Source organism: Callorhinchus milii, unplaced genomic scaffold, assembly GCF_018977255.1.
Source record: "Callorhinchus milii isolate IMCB2004 unplaced genomic scaffold, IMCB_Cmil_1.0 Scaffold18, whole genome shotgun sequence".
NCBI classification, from domain to species: domain Eukaryota; kingdom Metazoa; phylum Chordata; class Chondrichthyes; order Chimaeriformes; family Callorhinchidae; genus Callorhinchus; species Callorhinchus milii.
The window spans coordinates 4494765-4516387 of NW_024704759.1; the positions used below are offsets into that span (position 1 = coordinate 4494765).

At 39.9% G+C, this 21623-nt stretch overlaps 1 protein-coding gene across 2 annotated transcripts; it reads left to right on the forward strand.

Moving 5' to 3' along the window:
- Nucleotides 1–1432: 1432 nt before the first annotated feature.
- rpn2 (ribophorin II) lies at nt 1433–21623 on the forward strand. Of its 2 annotated transcripts, XM_007884721.2 has the most exons (18): nt 1433–1619; nt 3807–3994; nt 4125–4220; nt 4427–4602; nt 5194–5269; nt 6324–6458; nt 7333–7509; nt 8520–8638; nt 9112–9217; nt 9873–9964; nt 10114–10228; nt 11025–11219; nt 12103–12189; nt 13791–13886; nt 15755–15830; nt 16143–16272; nt 19482–19562; nt 21315–21623. In XM_007884721.2, exons 1-17 carry the CDS (start codon nt 1607–1609, stop codon nt 19531–19533), a joined length of 1929 nt encoding a protein of 642 aa, XP_007882912.1. In that variant the 5' UTR covers nt 1433–1606; the 3' UTR covers nt 19534–19562; nt 21315–21623. The 2 variants fall into 2 exon arrangements, with proteins under 2 accessions (XP_007882912.1, XP_007882919.1); XM_007884728.1 differs by lacking the exon at nt 19482–19562 and having other exon boundaries at nt 1462–1619.

Sequence of the window (21623 nt, forward strand, 5' to 3'; positions counted from 1 at the left end):
TGGTCAGGGTGAGGGGAGGGAAGGGAGGGAGCGAGGAGGGGGTAGAGAGTCGAGAGCGGAGCTGAAGGTACGGTCAAAGAGAAAGGTCTTGAGACCGGCCTTGAAGGAGGAAAGGGAGGAAGCAAAGCGAAGGCACTGGGGGATGGAGTTCCAGAGCCTCGGGGCTGAGAGGCTGAAAGCCCGACCACTGATGGTTGGGCAGTTGGGGCGGAGGATGTGGAGCAGACCGGAGCCAGAGGAACGGAGGGTACGGGCAGGTAGGTAGGGGGACAGTAGGTCAGAGAGGTAGGAGGGAGCAAGGCCGTGAATGGCCTTGTAGGTGAGGGTGAGGATCTTGAAATCAATCCTCTGGGGGATGGGGAGCCAGTGGAGGCGAGCGAGGGCGAGGGGGAGGGCGAGGGTGAGGGTGGGAGTGATGTGGTCGCGGTGTCTGGTGCGGGACAGTACACGAGCTGCAGAGTTCTGGATGACCTGCAGTGTGGAGGGAGGGCCGGGAAGGCCGACGAGGAGAGAGTTCCCATAGTCCAGCCTTGAGGTGACAAAGGCGTGGACCAGAGCTTCAGCCGCGTGAGGGGTGAGGTAGTGCCGTGGTCCTGGCGATGTCCCGGAGGTGATGGAAGGCGGTGCCGGTTGTGGCGCGGATGTGAGGGAGAAAGGACGGCTCAGGGTCGAGGGGAACCCCGAGGTTCCTGATCGGCTTTGAGGGTTTCTCCCTCGTTCGCCCTATCGAATCCCCTCGTAATTTCGAAGAAAACTTTCCACGAGGTCTCCTCTTGACCATGTCTGCTCCGGGGGGGACTCATCCCAAAGCTGCTCTGGCCCCTCTCCTGATCACTCAAGTCCCTCGTCATCCCCCACCGCCCCCCCCCCCCAAGGCGGCGCCATCGGCCTCGGCGTCAACCGCCTCCCGCTCCCGCTCCCGCGGCCTCGACGTCCACGTCACACAGTCCGGTGACGTGACTCACGTCCCGCCCCCTCACGGCCGAGGGCGGGTGAGTGGCGGCTCAAGCGGCCAATGAGGAGGCGACACCTCGGCTTCCCGCCCCGCCTCCAGGGCCACTCGTTTCGGCCATTGTTATTCCACGACCAAATGCAACGCGAATAGAATCGGACTCTGAGGGACGAGGCGGCGGAATCAAATAGACCGTTTTTTGGGGTTTTTTTTTTCGCGTGCGCGCCGTTATCACCAAGGAACAACAACAACAACAATAATAATATCATTAAAAAAAGTCGGTGACGAAAAGCAAAGCGTTAGCTTTCGGCGCCGCTCGCGAAGAAGTGTGGGAGGGGGGGGGGGCGTGTGGGGGGGAGGAGGAGCTTTGGTCCATTCCAACATCTTCTTAATCGAATAGATTTGAGTTGATTGTGATTGAAACGCCGCATTCTAGTCATTTCCCTGCGAGTCTCACGCGGCTGTTTGCGGTTGTTGTTGTTGTTGGAGGTTTGAGTTGTGTGTGTGTGTGTGTGTGTGTGTGGAGTCCATCCCTGACTCTCCCTCTCTCGGGTGAAGTGGACGGGTCGGTTGCCCCCGGAAGTGAACGCTCGCTCCCTCGCTCGCTCGCGCCGGTTCGCCCTCCCTGAGCTGAGAGCTCGAGGCTCTGTCACAATGAGGGACCCAGGTAAGGAGCCCCCCTCCCCCCCCGCTCCCGCCCCCCGGCCTCAGCCCCCATTGCAACTCCGTCTCCCTTCCCCTCACAATCCGGGGCTGAGCGCCTCTCACGTTCGTCCTCCATTACCGGTGCCGCTCCCCAGGGCCCGTGTCTTGTCTGCGGACGTGGCCTGAGCCACCCCTCCCTCTCTCTCTCTCTCTCTCTTTCCCGCTCTGAGGCTCCCTCTGCAGTCACTTCGGGATCATTGACACCCACCACCACCTCCTCCCCCCCACACCCCACCACCCCCACACCCCACCACCCACACACCCACCCACACGTCGTCAGGGGGGGGTTTGGTAGAAACTAAGGTTCGTTTGTAGCCGAAAAGTCCACGAAATAGTTGCTTTCAAAAGGGAATCGGGATAGGTACTTGGAAAAGGAAAGCATTGCGCGGGGCTGCGGGGTTTTGTGTAGCGCCCCTTCACGCGGGGTAAGCGCCTCGGGGCGCTTGACAGTGGCGGAGTCCTGATAAAGAGCCGGGGCGGGCGGGCGGGCGGTGGGGAGAGGGAAGGTGACCCCCTCCCTCAGCGCGATCAAAAGGAAGGTGTTGTAGATGGGATTTGAAAGGCGCGCAGGAGGGGCAAGGCGAGAGATCGAGGAAGGTGGTTCCAGAGTTTTGGGGCGCTGGTGGCCGAGGGCACGAGGGACAAACGGGAGGCCAGAGGCGGGGGGTGGGGTGGGGTGGTGGAAGGGGGTGGGGGGAAGCCAGTCGGATAGGTAGGAAGGTGCGAGGGCATGAAGTTATTTGAAAGCTGGTGAGAGCATCTTCAAATCAATCCGTTCTGTGATTGTGAGCCAGTAAGAGTGGGGGAGTGGGGCTAGTTGGGGTGGGGGGGGGGGGGGGGCCGGGGGTGGTGGGGGAGAAGGCTTTGCAGGTTTAAGTCGAAAGCTGAAAAATTAGGCACCTGCTTGAAGCTGTTTTCTCGGGCATGGCACAACCCCAAAAAACACGCTCGGGCGCAAACTGCCCGAATCTGGCACCATTCCCCATTGTACCTCCACACCCACTGTACCCTGTGTCCCCCAAACCATTCTACCTATATCCACCCCCCCCCCCCCCACCCAATACTCTCATCTTCACATCTGGGGATTGGAGTAAGGAAGCCAAGGGCCTCAGTTCAAAACCTGGAAGCGATATTTGCAGATGCAATGGCAGCTCCTTTGCTTGCACCTCGTGAACTCTCAGGAGCCTGGTTTGAAGACTTTGGTTTGAAACACGGTCTTATTGTGCCAGATATCTGGTTGACCAAATTAAATACCCACACTGTCAGCAGGAATATCACCCCTTTGTTAGCATTCAGCCTTTCCATGTTCCTGCTGCCCTACCCAACCCCCCAGGATGATGACAGTTTTTTTTTAAAAAAGTGTATGGAACAAAACTTATTAAATTATTGACTTCCTCCAGGAAGTAAATATTGCTTTGGATGAATATTGATTTTAGGCAAATGTGTGTAGTAACATGTAAATCTTGCTGCTGCGGTCAACCTCTGTCCATAATCTGCTTTCCTTCCTTCAAAGTAATAAACTCATTGAATTGACTGTATGTTTTGTGGGCGTTTCTCCCACAAAACATACAGTCAATTAACTTTACAGCATATTCTGTGAAGCACTTTGAGACGTCTCGAAGATGTGAAAATGCGCTATATCAAATGCAAGGATTAATATTATTATTAAACCACTTGTTAAACCTGTTCTGCAATAAACTTGTTCTTACACAGCAAACATGGAACTATTTTCCTCCATACATTCATTTGCAGATACAATCAAGAATTTGAACTGTAGGTATTCTCCCTATGATAGTAACAAATATAGAGAAGTAGCACATTTACTGTCTACAACAGCAACAACAAAATTACATTTGTATAGCGTTTTTCACGTTGGGAGGACGTACCAAGATCCCAAGGATCTACTTCCTGATCTTCCGTGCAAATCAAGCAGATGTTAAGTCATCATCATTAAAAATTCTTCTTTGTTACTAATTATGGAGTGTTTTTGACAGCCATTTCTGTAGCATTTCTGTTTGTTTGGAGGTCTATACAGCCCTTTAACTGAAAGAATAACTGCATTCCCATAGTGCCGACAGAAATACATTTTGGATTAATAGAAAGTGGCAGTAGAGCAGTGTCTGAAATATTTTTCTTTCCTGTATTTTAGGCTCAATCTCCCTGTTCATCTTGGCTCTGTTGGCCAGTGCTCAGTCCATCACACCTAGCGACTATTTGTCAAGCTCTGATGTTGAAAGATTAATCGAAACCTTAACACAATCCTTTTCCGATTTGGAGAGTGCCTATTACACTATAGTCGGATTGAATAAGCTAGGTGAAGAAGTACCAGATGAACAGGTAAGGCAGTAGTTTTTGGAATCCATTGTACATGAATTCTGATAAGGGAATATACTGAAAAGGCTCTTGTTTCTTACAACTGCAAAATCTTACAAAGAAAATTAATTGTTTGAATGCTTCCTTTAAAAAGGGTGCTTGTGACTTTCTGAAATCGCAAGTGGACTCCGGCGATATTGATTCCCTATTTTATGCTGCTGAAGCAAGCCAAGTCCTATCTAATTGTGAGGTGAGTGAAAGATGAAATAAACACTTTATGCTTCTTTGTACTTCAACGTGCCAATTAAGCTGATGGGTCGAACTTGTTTAATGAAGGTAAAGCTCAGTCTTGCTGAGAGACTGGAAGGATTTGGGAATCTGGGGTTTGCTCATCTGTGACATTCGAGACGATGAAAAAGTTGATTACTGAGATTTTTTGTTGAAATTTATTCCCAGATTGCAGTCCAAAATGAAACCAGAGACCAACTGTTAGCAGCAGTGAGTGAAGATTCTTCAATTACCCAGATTTACCATGCAGTTGGAGCCCTCAGCAGCTTTGGCCTTCCATTGTCATCACAGGAAGTTATCCGTACCCTTGGCGCTCGCATCTCCAAAGATGATAACTCTTTGGGGTAATGCTGTTCTCCATTCATTGGTACAGTCGCGATACTGAATTGTGCAGTAACTAAAAATGCCATTTATAATAAAGTATTTTTTCTGTATAGTACAAGGAACAAATTGAGATTAGCCCAAAAGACCTGCTATAGTTTTGAAGCATTTTGAATTTGATTTTCACAAAAAATGATGTGGGACTTTCAATTATCCAATTCTGGGGAGGTATTTTCAAACCAGAAAGTGGTATAAAGTCTGAATGTCCTAATTTAATGGGGAACCTCCTAACCTTTTGATACACAATAATAGTTTGAGATTGCAGATCCATTTAGTGAAACCTAGTCTGCCTATTGTACCTTTTTTTTCCAATTCAGTCGCACAAGATTATAGGTTCAATTACATTGAACCTACCCTGGTTATTCTGACGTTTTTCTTAGTATGAGATTGCAAGTCCATTATATGAACACTTCTAGTTCAGGTCATGGTGAAAATTTAATTAAAATGGATACTATTACAGCACAATGTGAGTCTTTTAGTTGTCACCCATAAATCCAGTACACCTTTGGTATACTTTTATCAGGAATTCACTTGTTTTTTTGTTTTGTTTGCAGAATTATTCATGCATTGTTTGCAGCGTCATATCTGTCTCAGCAAGCTGATCTCCGACTCATCGTAGAGGAAATTGAGGTAAAACTTTTGTTTCGGAATTAACTTTTGTTGTATCAGGTTAGCTAATGGTTCCTTACATCTTTTTCCCACTCAATTCAGAAATTAAATTGGTGCCCCTCTCAACTATATTAGTTTCTTAATGTGTTTTTGAAATGGCACAACTGCATTGTCTTACTGCGTGAAATATTTTGTGTGTGATCTCACTAAGACGAGACACAATTAAATTTGCCTCTCTCAATTTATGCATTGCTTCAACAACAACAACAAGATTACATTTGTATGTCGGGAGGACGTCCCAAGGCCCTGGACAGAGTACAGCATTTCAGATAATAATATCTTCCTCGGCTATGTGTTTGCACATTTTGTTTGCTTTTTTACCTTCGTGTTTTGATAGTTCAAGTACCTTTGTATTGATTCTTTCTCTTCATCCAATCTGATACTTTGTCAATGGTTTTAAATCCATTCTCAATCTCTATTCCTGTGTCATCTTAAGTTTTTTTTTAAATAGATACATCAACTTTATTAATGGAGCAGCAGACCTTGTGAGACTCTCTTAACACTGGGTAGTATAAGCTCATTATTTTAAGACAGGAAACTAATTTAGATGTTTCACAGTTTGGCTTCAGTCTCTGTAGGCTTCACTGTTCGTATCTTATGGTAACTGAAGCAGAACGCTCAAATGTTTTTTTGTTGGAAAAGAAAGTGAATTTAGACGTCAAATAAAACAAGGGATCACACCATTCACTGTAGCTGCCAGCAGTTGAGAGATTAGCTTTTGAGTTGATTAGATCAAAGTGTCAAAACAAAGATCCATCCATCCCTTCTTACAACAACTGTCACTTTACGTTGCAGTGTAGGGTGTCTAATCGCCCTGTTGTTGTAATGTAGTTGGCTTGGTGACCAATTATTCGCACTGTTTGCTCATCCACAAGGTGGCCAATTTCAATTAGTGCAGATAATCAATGCTCTACCACCGTTTGAATATGTCAACACAAATATAAAATGGGCTCCACATCAAAGGTTTTAAAAAACCAACCTTGTTTGCAGTAAATTAATTTGCTTTTTCATTTAGGACCTGGTTGCACGTCTGGACGATCTTGGCGGTGTTTACCTGCAGTTTGAAGAGGGAATAGAAACCACAGCACTATTTGTAGCTGCAGCGTACAAGTTGTCTGACCACGCTGGAATGGAGCCAACAATAAAAGAAGTAAGGGCATTTAAGATGAACAAGCCATGGGGACATGTTGCATCTTAAATAACATAGTTGCTTATTGGGTTTGTATAAATATGGTAATTGTTGTGCATGAGATGGGTCGATTAATCTGCCTAACAAAATAAAATACTGAGTATAGCAAATTCTTGGATGGAATACTGTATTCACGCTATTTAAATTTCTAAACAATTCTGGTGATAATTTTTAATACTGACAGTATAAAGCAGAGACCAAATTTTATTTACGAGAGCAAACCATTATTCATTCCTTGATAATTTTTAAAATTATATTTAAAATAGATTGTAGGAAATGTATACATTGACAAATGCATTCAAAATGGCATAATCATATTATGCTATGTAAGTATCCTACAAATAAATGAAAATATTGCTCTTAAATATTATCAGAGTACAAACTGGCTAGTGGAACTATGCACATGTGTTCAGTTGCTCATGAAAACGCAACCATCCTCTCAGCCCATGGAAGCAATTTGAAGTGGGAAATATAAATTTACCTTCCAAACTCAAATTGCTCGTCTGCTGGAACTGATGTCAAATCACTTCCAGCAGTAAAAAACAGTCACAGGATGATGTCTTTATAACATTGCACTTTGAATCAGCATCCTTAAGGATTAATTGTGTCCATATGCACTATAGTTTTTCAATAACTACAGTTATTGAGCAACTACAGATATTAAGCAAAACTAGTTGCTCAATAATGTTTCAGTTCTGAGTTTTGTGAATGTATTTGAATCCATAGTATTCTGTTACGTATTGTTAATTTAGTGCATGGTTTGTACACTGAGTTCCAAGCATCAGGTTAACAAATTTGAAGGAAAATACATTTTGAATTTCGGCTTCATTTACAGGACCAAGTTATCCAGCTTGTTAATGCTGTGTTCAGTAAGAAACACTATGCTACCCTGTCAGAAGCATTCAGTGTTGCCTGTGCTGCTGCAGCTTTGTCCCAAAATCAGTACCACATTCCGGTTATTGTAGTACCTGAAGGTCCTGCCTCTGTCTCTCATAAGAACCCGAGTCTGAAGGTAAGTTGGTCTTTTCAACATTGAAATAATACTGTTTCTTAGCTTTGAGAGATCAAGTTTAAAGTTGCCTGAATTAGGAAAAATTAATTTTATGAAATGTCTACTTTTTAGAAAAAAAACCCATAGGGGTAGGACTGTCAGCATAGTTTCAAAATTAAGCTATTTCATAATGTGCAAGAGAGAAGCAAGCTGGCTGACTATGCCTTTGAATAGTTCTGTCAGTATTACAAAAGGAGATACAGTTTGATGTTTTGTTTCGCCTTCATGGTGACAGGAGAAGGTTTGTAAGTAGTGGGATTCAATATTGATTTCAGTGCTGTTTGCTTTTAAGAAAAAGACATGTGTCATCTGAACGAATGAGTCACTATTTAAATGTTTAATCATTTGAACTCCAGTTGCTTTTTGCATAAGCATTATATGACTGCAGGAAAAGTATTGAGCTTAAGTCTTGGTCAGGTCACTGAACAAAATTGATTGTTCTACATTGTGAAAATATTTAATTGGAAATATTAATGTTGTGTAGGGTAATTCTGGTTTTGGTATTTTGAAAAGAATTGGAAATGTGATGGGAATAGCCTGTGGCCTGTGTAATGTGGTTATGTTTCAGTGACCTGAAGTGAAGTATTGATTTAGTTTATGACTTAAATTAAGTTGTCAAGAACAACTGTTTTGTGAGGCTCTCTTTGTTGATTGTTATATGTGATCTTGGTGGCAAGGGGAGCTTTTTTGACACAAAAGCTCAAACCTGGATGTTGGGAGTTTATGTACTGAGAATATATAATCCTTCTGTGGGTGAGGCAGATTAGAAATGTATTGCTTCCATATAAATATCAAGTTTCCAAAGTCATTTTTTGTGGCATAGCTGTGTAATATATATTCACTTAACGTTAAAGCGATGGGCCTTGCCTTGAAATCTCGTGAAATTTATTTCCCAATCATGTGTTTGACGTATTTGGTTACTTTTGGTCTTTTGCTTCATCTAATCTTTCTCCAATTATCTTTTTCCACAGTTGCATGTGACAAATGTCATGTCCCAGAGTCTGCATTCAGCTGAAGTTCAGCTTGAATATGCTAAGTCACCATCAACCAAAGCCACAATTCTTCAGCAGTCATCTTTTGCTTTGAAGGGGTAAGGAAGCGGTTAACTCTGGATAGTATATGTAATTATTGCATTTGGACATTTTCTTATCTGTAACGGATTAAGCCAATTTGCACTGCATACCAGGGTCGTGATGTTTTTAAAGTCTAGACTTAATTGAGGATTCCATTACTTTACAAGCATCAGAGTAAGTTTAATTTAGAAAATGTGGAATTTTCTTTGGCTCTTGACAGTGAAAGTGGACATATTCTTAGTGCTGTGCCATGTTGAAATGGGCTAGTTTTGAAATGTGATAGTTGTTTTATATTTACAAATGTTTTGTTTACCTAAATGTTGATTAAAACCAATGTTGTGTTCATATCTCATTATAATTTTAAAATACCGTCAATATGTTTGTAAAACTGAATCCAGTATTGCAAGTATTTTGTACAGTTTGGGGTTTTGTGTAGTAGTTTTCAATAACAACAACACCAAAAGCTTCCACTGATAACTTTTTTTTATAGCGATCTTTTTGAAATGAATTTTATGGAGGCAAAGCCACCAAGTGGATATTATGAATTCTCTGTCAGGGTGGAGGGTGACAGCCGATTTGTTGCAAATCATGTGCAGGTAAATGGAAAGCTATTAAGTTGTGTTGAATGTAATTTCTTTGGTTAATAATGTTAGCTAATAATTGTGTGAAAATATACTAATCTAGTAACTTCACCACTACGTCACCACTCCCTTACAACAAAGCCGATTTCCAGTTTAAGAATGTTAATCAGTGCAAACTATTACCAGGACTCTGGATTGAATTTCTGCGTTTTTTTTAAACAAAAAGCTTCAATTGATTCAGCTTTAGAACAAATCTTAGAATTTCAGTGACAAATTGTCATTTGATTAGTCGGGACGTCAATACTGCACTGATAGCTATTGTTAGTTTCCAATCCCAGATACACTGATTTATTGTAGACCAGTTATTTTGGCCATTGTGTCAAAGCAATTTGTGCAAACAATCCTCTTTTCCCCTATCATACCCTGAATAAATGATTTTAGTCTATAATAATATCAAAATGCAAAGATTATTATAGACTAAAATTTCATGTTGTAGCATACTTTTGTAAAATATTAATCTCTTCACATTTACTTGATAGAAAAGTCCTGTAACCATCTTCTTTTACTAGCTTGTGTACACGTGTTGTTATGATATGTGACTGCATTTTTGAATGAATGCTGAAAAATCGTGTTTTGCATATGATGCTGACCTACCTCTTTTTAAATCTAGCTTAAAGTCAAGGTTGCCACTGAAGTTGGTATCACTAATGTTGACCTTTCAGTAGTTGACAAGGATCAGAGCATTGCACCAAAGACTACCAGGTAAAGAAAGCATCATTTTTGCATTTGCTGACGTGTGAAATGACAGCAACTATTTCTAAACTGATGCATAATGATATTGAGTTCCTAAAATACAGCTATGGAATGATGGGCACTCTTTTTAATCCTTTCCTCAATGTTCTTTTTGGCAGGGTGATTTATCCTTTAAAGGTCAAGGGAATCCTTACCGCTGACAGTCACCAGAACATTGCCTTATCCTTCCAGCTGGCTGATGTGAACACCGGCGCAGAGCTTACTCCACACCAGGTACATATGACATCCCTCACATCTGCCACACCATAGGAAACCAAGGTTGAAAGAGAGATGGGCAGAGGTAGTGGTTAAGTAATAATAATAATCCTTGCATTTGATATAGCGCTTCATCGGGTCTTTGAAACTTCTCAAAGCACTTTACAGAATATACTGTAAAGTGAATTGACTGTATTTTTTGTGCGCAAAACGCAGCAGCCAATTGTGCACAGCAGTGTCCCCAAAACAGTCGTGGATTGAGTGACCAAATTTTTTTTTTCTCTGAAGGGATTATTACCCCTGGAAAAGCTATCCGCCAAGCTACTAACAACCAGATTCCTACTTACTGCTAGATAAACAGAGGCGTGTGGAGTAAGGAAACTTGCCCAATGTTTCACCCTGCCCAGGAATTGAACCTAGATCCTCTCGCTTGCGAGGCGAGTGCTATAACCACTAAACTACAGGACTCCTGTAATGTACTAGTGATGTGAACCATAACACAAGGGAAAGCATTTTGATGAATAATCAAATCCATCTCTATGAATAGTAAGTGGGAGAAGAGAGAGCTCTGGGAAAGGTCAGACAGGCTCAAAACTATGGAGTAGGACGCGTAGTGATGTTATGTACAAGTTGTCGAGCGATTTTCCTGAAGCCATCGTGAGGCCTATTTTGAATAATATTTCTAAAAATATTGATGAGGGTGCACATGAGTGAATTGTATAATTAATGTACTTTTTAAAGGTAAATCAAATATTGATAACACACTTGTCATTCTTGTGAGCTGCCACCAGATCTTGTTAATTTTATGTTTTAGACTTTCGTGCGTTTGTACAATCAGAAGACGGGGCAAGAAGTGGTCTTCGTAGCAGAGCCAGACAATAAAAGTTTGTATAAATTTGACCTGGATGTGTCTGAGAGGAAGTCTGAGTTTGGCTCGGTCTCTGGAACCTATTTCCTCTTCTTGATAATTGGAGATGCAACAATCGAAAACCCAATTTTGTGGCATGTGGTAAGTGAATGTGTATTTGTCAAAGTCAGAATGAAAATTGATTACTTTTTTAAGGTGTTTAATGTATGTAATCGTGCCAGTGACAGGTTTTTTTCGGTCTGTTCGTACAGAAAACAAATTTGTTGAAAATATTATTTACCTATTTAGCTGCAAGCTTACGCTACCTTGATTACTGGTTACTGTTCAGGATTTGTGGGCAATGGATTCATTTAGTGTGATCCAATTATTCCCATTTTTTTTCAACTGGTTAAAGTGTCAGTTTAGTGGAAGTGCTCTCAAAGCGTTCATGAATTCTCCACAGGTGGAGATTAGCCCATTGTTCTCCAAAATGTGAGCTGCCTGCTTTTGAATTGCCGTAGCTCCTCGTGAGTTTGTGTTCACAATTTGTTCTTTTAAATATAGATGAGATTTGAGATAAAATATGATCAGAATCATTATTGCAAAGGTTTACTATCAAATTGGCGGCTTGACCTCTGTTTCACTCAACAAGCCTCTTAGAATTGCACGTTCAAGATGGACTACTCATTAGAAGGCTTGATCCATGCAACTAATCATAGTGCTCATTTCCAAACTCCATTAATTTTCTAGTGTAAAAATGCACTTATATATTTGATCCTCTTATAGAATCCTTACAGGACTTAAGAAGAAGAATCTTTACATCCTTTTATGTAGAGAGGACGTCATAAAGCTCGTCACAGTTAAAGCATTACTGTTCAAGTGGAGTGTTTTGAGTTGGATTGATTGGTTGAGTGAATCATTTTAAAATTATTGAAGTTTTTTTAAATCCACTGTTTCGAACTTCCTATAATAAATCTGATTATTATATATAACATGATTTTCAGCTTCTTAAAATAAAATGCAATTTTGTTGTATTTCTTTCCAGGCTGATATTACAATTAGGTTTCCTGATGAAGATGCTCCAACTCCAGTACAGCTTCTCAATCCCTATGCTCCCAAACCAGAAATTCAGGTTAGTGCCTGTATATAGGACCTTCAACTACCTTAAATCAATAGTTTCTGTTGATAGCTGCATCTCAGTCATACCAGAATATAGGGTACATGTAGTAAATAGCATTTATCCTGGATAATGTTAAATTATATCAATTGCTGTAGAATAAAAATAATCCTTCCATTTGACATAGCGCCTTTTCACATCTTCTAGACATCTCAGAGCGCTTCACAGAATATACTGTAAAGTGAATTAACTGTGTTTGATGGGCGAAATGCAGGAGTGAATAGCATGGAGTTGTACAATGCACAAATCGCTGCAAGATGTTCTCTACCTTGTTCAGCTTACAGGACATCCCAGCGCCTTGGGACTACCGACGTGAAAGGCGCTTTCCAAGTGTAATTTGTATTGTATATACAGTTAAATTCTTTGTGAATTAGAAGAATAAAATGACTCATGCCTTGTAATATCACTGCTGTGAATTATCTTGCGTTGTATTGAAGTGAGGTCACAATAATAATAAATAATAATCCTTGCATTTGATATAGCGCTTTTCATGTCTTCTAGACGTCTCAAAGCACTTCACAGAATATACTGTAAAGTGAATTGACTGTGTTTGTGAGCAAAACTCAGCAACCAATTGCACACAGCAGTGTCCCACAAGCAGTTGTGGACTGAAGTGACCAAGTTATTGTTGGGGGGTTTTCTTGAGGAATTATTATCTGGCGGTTGGAATAAGAAATCTTGCACAAGGTTTCGCCCTGCTGGGAATCGAACCCAGGATTCTCGCTTGCGAGGTGTGTGCTCTTAACCACTGAGCTACAGGACTCCAACTGGGAATAGATACAACTGGAAATAGACAGCACTGTGTGCGTGGGGGGGACTTGCACACTGAAACCAGTCTGAGATCTATACATAAATTTAGTCCCTTTTCTACAATTAATTTGTATCTAGTTTTTTTTATCAATATTGTTGATTGCTTACCTAAAATATATTAGCAAAGGTGCCATGGGGTGGAGTGCTGTATTCCACTCATGGTGCTGAGCAGTTGGATATGAATTGTATCCCGCAGCTTCATGTATATCTCGGTTAATCCTGTGGCTACAAAACAGTTGTGCGCCATCACTGGAAGCAATTCCATATGGTTCTCAAAACTACATTTCAGAGGAGAAGTTTGGTTCAGTGTGAATTGTAGTTCACTGTTTGCACTGGAGCCAATTATAGTATGAACAATTCCAATGATCATTTCACAAGTCAAAAACTATTGAGCAACCTCTAGATCCATTTTGATGAGCACCTTCTCACAGAATCAGGCACTTGTTCTCCTGAGTATATGACATTGAAAATTGTACTTTCCCTATGTTTGCAGGTCACTACTATTATATTATTGCAGAAATCTATCAATCCTATTAATGTACTGTTAATCAGTTTATTGTATTGTATTCATGTTTCTGGAAATTGAAAGGCACTGCAGTTCAAGGTTCCTTATTTACAGCTATGCTGACCTTAAGAAGTAAATGTGGGTTTAACTCACCTTATTATTCTACTAGGTAATACATCAGAGCATCTATTTCATTCATGGCACATAATTTGCTTGACTTTTAAATATTGCTCTTTTGCAGCATCTCTTCAGGGAGCCTGAAAAAAGACCACCTACTGTAGTGTCCAACGCATTTACTGCTCTCGTTATAGCACCCTTGTTACTGCTCTTAATTCTGGTAAGTAATAGTTTTATCAGAATCTAAAATTGTGCTTCAAGGATTGTCTGGAATTTTGATTCTCTGGGACAGAGGGGTATTGAAGTATGCTTTTAGAAGTTACGATTCTCTCTGCATTCTGAAACAATTCATGTTCAGCAACTTTCTGGCTGTAAAGTAACACTTCATTTTAGTTTTGTTAGTCCATGATGCTGAATCGCTGTGTGATTGTTCTTCACTGGGTTTAGCCCAATTCACATGTTAACCTTTGCCACAATTGGACACAATGATTTAACATATCTATAACTTAGTTCGATTGACTCTCCACAGCTTTGTAATGGGTTGCTCAAAAGCTTGGCGCAAAACTACTTCAAGCTATCCTAACAGTGCATTGTTAATTAAGTGACATTAAACTGTGGGTGACATTTATGTCAGTTGTATTTTTGCCTTTTAATAATGCTAATCTCAAAAGTAGAGATGATGGCTGGTTCTCTGACATGGTATGTGTGAAGGGCCCTGAAAAGAATAGAGTGATAATGAAGCACCAGAGATAATTAATAAAAGGACTAATTTTGTATCTCTAGGATCATAGATCCAGATCTCTTCAGAAACCCAGGAGGCAGCACTGTGTTACTAATGCTACTAAATTGCAATCCCTGACAGTTAGTAATTGTGCTCATTATTTACTTAGCTGCACAGAAATGATAATTACTGAACCCAGTTTGATGACTAAACCAAACCCCACAAAGCTCACAGCTTTCAGCAGCCTTGGTCAAAGTGACAAATGACATTTTGTCCATCTGCGATCAGGGCTCACTCTGCCTCCTCGTCCTCCTTGACCTCTCCGCTGCCTTCGATACCGCTGACCACTCTTTCCTCCTTCCGTGCCTCCTCTCACCTCAACCTTCATGGTTCTGTCCATGAATGGTTCCAATCCTACCTCTCACACCGTCTCCACTTCATCTCCACAAACGGTTTCTCCTCTAGCCCCTGCACCGTCACGTGTGGCATTCCTCAGGACTCTGTCCTTGGTCCCCTCCTCGTCAATATCTATATGCTCCCTCTTGGTAACATCATCCACAGACACGGAGTCAACTTCCACATGTATGCGAGTAACACACATCTTTCTGCCTCCACCCTCGACTCCAGGACCACTGCTGTCCTGCCAGAAAGAGTGTCAGCCATCAAGTCCTGGATGAGAGCTAACTTTCTTCAGTTGAACATCAACAAGACCGAGGCCCTCCTGATTGGCTCCCGACAGCGCCTCCACACCTCAGGCGCTGACAGTATCACCATCCAAGGATGCACACTCCATCTCACTGAGCCAGTCCAGAATCTTGGGTTCTTGTTTGATCCTCTACTATCCTTTCTATACCACATCCGTGCCATGACCTATTCTGATTTCCCCCACTTTCGCAACATCGGCCAGCTCTGCCATTGTCTCACACTACAGGTCGCCAAAGCCCTCATACACGCATTCATAACATCCAGGCTTGACTATGCAAACTCCCTGCTTATCTAACCTGTGTTTGAAAGAATCAACACTTCCTGCTTCAACGGTCTCCTTAGGGAGCCTGTTCCACAGGTTCGCTATTCGTTCACTAAAATAGTGTTTGCGTAGATTCGTCCTGAATTTACCCGGTTCAATCATAGGCCAGGTCCTCTGATTTTACTCTTCTAGATAAGTTGAAACAGCTTGTCATGATCTATATTGTCTTGTGCGACTGTACTTAATTTAGTTGAAAGGAATGGTATGGTTTGGTCTGTTGGTTAAAGTGCTATTAACAGTGTTTGTTTCATAACTTGTTGTTTAAATTATAAAAGTTATGTAACTGCAGTATGCTTGTTTACAATCTGGTTTTAACCAGAATATTTTTTTTGTTTTGCAGTGGGCCAAACTGGGAGTCAACATCTCCAATTTCACCTTTACTCCAAGTACCCTTATCTTCCACTTGGGACATGCTGGTGAGTGATGAATATCGAAGAAACTGAACGACTTCAGAAATACTCAAAATATTGTGACAAATCATGGCGGTGTTGTCACGTGAACTGCACTCCTTAACAGAAATGAATTCAAGTGACCTGATGTCCAAGTGCTTTAGCATTGTTCTCACAGGGCAAGCATAGCTGGAGGTTGGTGTGTTACAGTGCCAAGATCCATTCAGTGTCTACATTTCCACTGAATCTGCATAGTAAATTATAGTTGTAAGATTCACATAAGAAAATGTATGGATTATTTAGTAGCTCACAAATGTCTCCTCTGTTTTCCTCTTTCAGCTATGCTGGGACTTATGTATGTGTACTGGACTCATCTGAACATGTTTCAGACCCTGAAATATCTTGCTGTACTAGGTGGCATCACATTCTTTGCTGGAAACCGAATGTTAGCTCAGAAAGCAGTAAAGAGGTAAGAAACTCAAGACTAACAAATAGTCTTTGTTTATTCTCAATGCATTTTTATTCTTGCATATTATTTTTACTGCTGTTACACAACAAGCTGAATATTGTATAGAGGCTAAGAATGTCAACTTCTGCAAAACAATTACCCACTGCCGTGAATTCCTCCAGCGAACAACTCGTATTGCCCAGCATAATTGTTTAATTGTAGATATCTGCATGATTATCTGCTTATTATTGTGCTGTCAATCACTGCAGTTCTCTACACAGTAAGCAGATATTTTTTTCAGATTACATAGGATTTGTTTACATTTACTGAAATCAAATTTATGATTAAAAAAAGTAATTGTACTTGATCCTTGTATTTGCAGATGCTTTATTTATTACCAAATACAAAATATAATACCAATATCCTGAAGGTTTTAATTGCATGGCTTTAATAAACATTTGTCATTTATATTTATGTATTTATTTGCCATCACACTGGCACAGGTGGCATCTTTTATACTGGGGCAGACTCAGTACCTGACTGAAATGTTTGATCTGGAATTGTTTGACAAACACATTGTATGTACAAAAAGGAAAGTTGTGGTCTCGCATGTGAATGAATAGCATTTTAATGAGGGGGGTGGGGGAATGCCAAAGAAAAAGCCTTCAATTGTTTGCCCCAACGTAGTACAATCTGCAGCATGGGACTTCCATTTTGGGAATCAGCGCCTCCTTTCCAGGATCTGTCGAGAGCAATGGGTAACACTATATGCCAATTCTTGTAGGAGAATAAGTTGTCTCGAAGAAACCTGCCCTGGAAAGTACTTCTGACATGTGATGCAGAAACTGTTTGCAAATGGTTCTTTATGGAGATTGTTGGCCAGACTGGCCCACTAAAGGCAAATTGCATGAAAGTGGGTAGAAAATAAATTACACCTTTTTTTAAAAGACATGTATAAGATACAGACAAAAGTCTGTTGTAAGACAGGATTTTTGATGCTGGACAATTTAATAACACTTATTTCACCGATGTATTGTAGAACTGAGGGTGGAGGAATACCAAATTCATTTTTAAAATAAATAGTCTTGAACCTTTTTAAAATTCTGGTGCTACTTTTATCTCTTCCCCCCTCCTCGCCCCTGTAAAATGATGGATGTGTGGCACTGAGCACAATGTGAGCTCACATATCCAACTGTGATAAGTGAGTCAGAAATAGATGACTTGGTGTACAGTAGTATTTATATATGTAATACATTACACTGATGCGTACATCTGGAGACTCGGATGCTTTAGCTGTATTTTAATTTAACCAGTCAGATTTCACTATACTACCCATTTAATTTTATGGCTGATATATTAATATGCCTTTGAAACCATCTGTTTCAATTATGTCTTACTGTAGTGTTGTCAAGTGCCCAGCAAGTGTCCTTCATGAGAGTGTAAATCATAAACTCCAATTTTAACTATAGTTGATGAACTTTTTTCAAATGGTATTTACCATTTTAGTGGTGCAGTAAACCTCATAAGTCAGATCATTTGGGACCTTACATTTAATATGACTTATGCAAAGTACTAGTTATGTCAAATTTACATAGAATATAAACTCTTGAAAGAGACTTGGGCAGATGTATGACTTAGACGATTATACGATTTACAGATCAGACTTATAGTGAGTTTTAGTGTACCATCATAGTTTTACTGTTTTAAATCATCAGAAGGGCATCAACCATTTGATCTTTATAAGTAAGCAATAAATCAAAGCAATACCTGTTGCTGCTACAGGTTGCATTGTCCACAGAGGATTGCTGATTGATTGTATAATTTTAGCAATATAAAGGAAGGTAATATATTTAGGAGTAAATTAACTATGATGTCTCATAGGAACTTCTGATGAGCCAAGTGGGATATAGTTTAAAAGACATCCAAGGTGCAGTGTTCTAGAATAGGGCGAGAGAGAGAGACGCAAGTGACAGATTTGTCATGATGATTGATAATCATTTTGTATCGCCTAAATGAAGACAAAACATTTTAAGGTGTTGTGTTCTTAGTATGAAAGTTAGGAAATTTTGTTTTATCTGTTCAAAATTATTTTGTGGCACATTGAAAAGCTGATATATATTATATATATACACACACATATATATATATTATATATACCAATACATATAATGCTTGCTATTCGACCATTAGGCTTTGCGAATTTATCATTCTTTGTTTCAGGCATCCTTCCCATAGCACTGTGTTAAGATACTATCCAAGTTCAAAAATTAGGGCACGGATTTCAAAGCCGTTAAGTTCTTTGCTGCAGTCTCCCACCCTCCGTGCTGTAAATGCAGCACATTGCCCGGGACATTTCATTGCGTTTTTTTTCAGGATCAGCAAACTAAAGCTCTCACTGTATATTCAGGGCTAATGTTTTCTTTTTCTTTCTAGCCATTATGTATGTGGGTCACAATTCTGTGTCAATCAAAAGCAAACCATATATCTTCCAAAGTTATGCATCAAGTGCTGACTTGAGGATTTCAGTTCTGCCACTGTTTTTAAATACTGCTGTAGATGCATCACGGGCCTATATACTGTTAAGCGATATCCTCCTTGTTATCTTTTCCTCCGGTTTATGGTAGTACCTTTATCTAGCCTTATGTGGCAGATAGCCTCATTTGAAGAATAATGACCCTACAGGGTTGTTAATCTTTCCCTCGTGGACCACTCTTCAGTAAGCTACATGATGTAATTTTATTAAACTACATTTTGCTTGACATATTGGGAAGAGAATTCCGAGTAACTACAAATGACAATAATTTCCAAAATTGGTGCATTGACAGCTTGAAGTGGCTTTACTGGAAGTGCAGTTAATAGTTTTATTTTTCTTACCATCAAATTGGCTCTGAAATAATAAACATTTGCTGAAGCAAATATGATCTACGGAATTAGTTCTACACTTCTCTAGGCGTCTGACACTGTCTTCCCTTGTTTTACAGTTGAACACACAAAAACCATCTTGTAATGAAAAAACACAAACCTTTTCATATGAGTGATTGTCAAGCCTCCAAACATTGATATAAACCTTTAGGAATAGGCAACCACATTTTGGTGTTAGAGTGTAGCATAGTGAAGTTTCAATTTACACTTTAGAATTCTTTATATTGTAATGCTTTATTTCTTCTAGTCGTATTTCTCTGTCTTTAAGACTTCTTTCTTGCTAAATCTATATTCCTCTCTTTTGCTAGGATTGCAGCAGAACAAAGCAGTAGGTTGGCAAAGTATAGGACTCTTCGGTAGAGGGGTTTCTAATCAAGAAGTTAACCCAAGTAAGGGTTTCAAGTGCATTGGCTGTACACACATGTGTACTGTGGAACATTAGTTGAGCTGACATGCATGTGAACCATTAAACATTCCCCATTCCACTGTCCATGGTGAAATGTGTGTTACTGAATTCAGTGATAAAAGTGGATTATCTTTACATATTTATTGTTAATTATTTGTACTGTTGGGATAACGGTTACCTCTTTTAATATCACTTGAGCCAAGTTCTTAACAATTACATAAGGATCTAGAAATAATTTGGAAGCAAAATATGTTGCAATATATTGTGAATACCAATATAGAATTTATAGAATTATATTTAAAGATTCACATGAAAAATATTTGTTTGACATTAAAGAACACGGTCTACTGAATAATATTCTAAGATTTGAAGATTTATTATAAACCTAAAAGAACCAAAGAAGTTGTAGATTTCTAAGAGTGACTGGTATCCAGTGAGCAAATCTGGAAAGGAATGAAAGTGAGAAAGTGGGGTCTGATTGGAGAAATTTCAAATAATCTTGAAAAGGTGTTCTTAGAACAATTCTTATTTGTATTCCACGAATGGCTTGAAATTATAGTATTGTTCAAATGATTCAAATCTTAAAAGAATCAATACCCACATATACTAAGTCTTCTGCCCTTTATCCGCCTTCTCGATCTGTACAAATCTTTAAATTTGGTTCTGTGACCATGTTCTTCAAGAGTTTTCAGCTGTATGTTGTTTTGCATGCTACATTTTCATGTTTCAACTTCACAATCAGTTACATACGTGTACATTATTTGAAATCTCTCTATCTATGTGTAATTGCTGATAATTATATTAGCGTTATTTTTGCATCTTTACAGTGGATCTTCTAATCATTTGGAACTGCATTTTGTCAACATTTTTTGGTGGAAAGATCTATTGCAATTTGAGTATAACTGTTTATTGAATCTGACATCTTTTGACAATTATTTTCTCCACAATTTCTTTCATTCTTCCTCTCTCCTAGAGGTGGTGACTTCTTGCTTTGGTATGATTCCACAGGTACCTAGTTGCCATCCAATATCTCACCTAGTGGCAGTTCTTTGTAACTGAACCTTGACTGTAAAGACATGTTGGCTGAAATACATTTCTTAGAGTGGGTCCTTTATTCAGAGGTTTTCATTACAATTTGACTCTTTGCTTGTCAATAATATTTTAAAAAATTGCACAAACCTCCTATTTTCTTACATCAGTCAAATGTGTTTGTAGTTTCTGGCGTGAGCAATTTGATTAAAACCTCCACTAAATAAAATGGCAGTAAACATTTGTGCAAATTGTTCCTTTCAAGGTGCTGGGGGCCTGTTGTTACTTATTTTGGAAAAAGTGAACAGTTGTCACTTTTGACAGTGACCATACTGTAGTTGTGAAATTTTACTACATCTGGTTTGACTAATTAAAAGGAAAAAGTCCATACTGTGGTTCATTCTAAAATGTGGCTGATTCGCCTGCCCATTGTACCAGTAACTCCTTAAAATTGAGTGAATTGTTTATTGACTCTTTTGACTCTTCTACAAGATTAAAATGTTGTAATGGAGAGATGTATGTTTAATATATAAATGTACATAAACTGAGTATGGAAAAAAATACACAAAATTATATCATCCTTTTATAAGGTAGTTCAGGGAATGGGTCAAAATCCTGTGTTATAATTTCATTGAGAGCCAAAGTAAGTTCAAACAAGCTGTAGTAAATGTAAGGATTTTTGTTCAATATTCTTTTTTGTTTCTAGAACAAAGAATTGATAGAGATCCATGGAGGGAGAAATCTGAAGATGACGGAAATATTTTTAAGACTGAGAAGACACCAAATTTTGAAAGTTGATTGTAATTTGTTTTTGTGAGTGGCAACCACTTTTTTTTAAAAAAATTGCACTGACATTTGGTCCATGTGAGCCAGTCACCAACTTCTGACCTTGTAAGTTGCCAGTAATTGGCAGCACTCCCTATAAAGGAGTGCTGGCTTCCCTTGGGTTCTCCATGATGGTACATGTTTTGTAATATCATTTGTTTTCTGAAATAAAGTGGAAAATTAAATCTTG

Bases quoted from the DNA above. Each gene is read 5' to 3' on its own strand.
- rpn2 (XM_007884721.2), top strand. The intron at 9,218-9,872 runs GTAAATGGAAAG...TTTTAAATCTAG, and splicing joins TTGTTGCAAATCATGTGCAG to CTTAAAGTCAAGGTTGCCAC. The intron at 12,190-13,790 runs GTTAGTGCCTGT...GCTCTTTTGCAG, and splicing joins CTCCCAAACCAGAAATTCAG to CATCTCTTCAGGGAGCCTGA.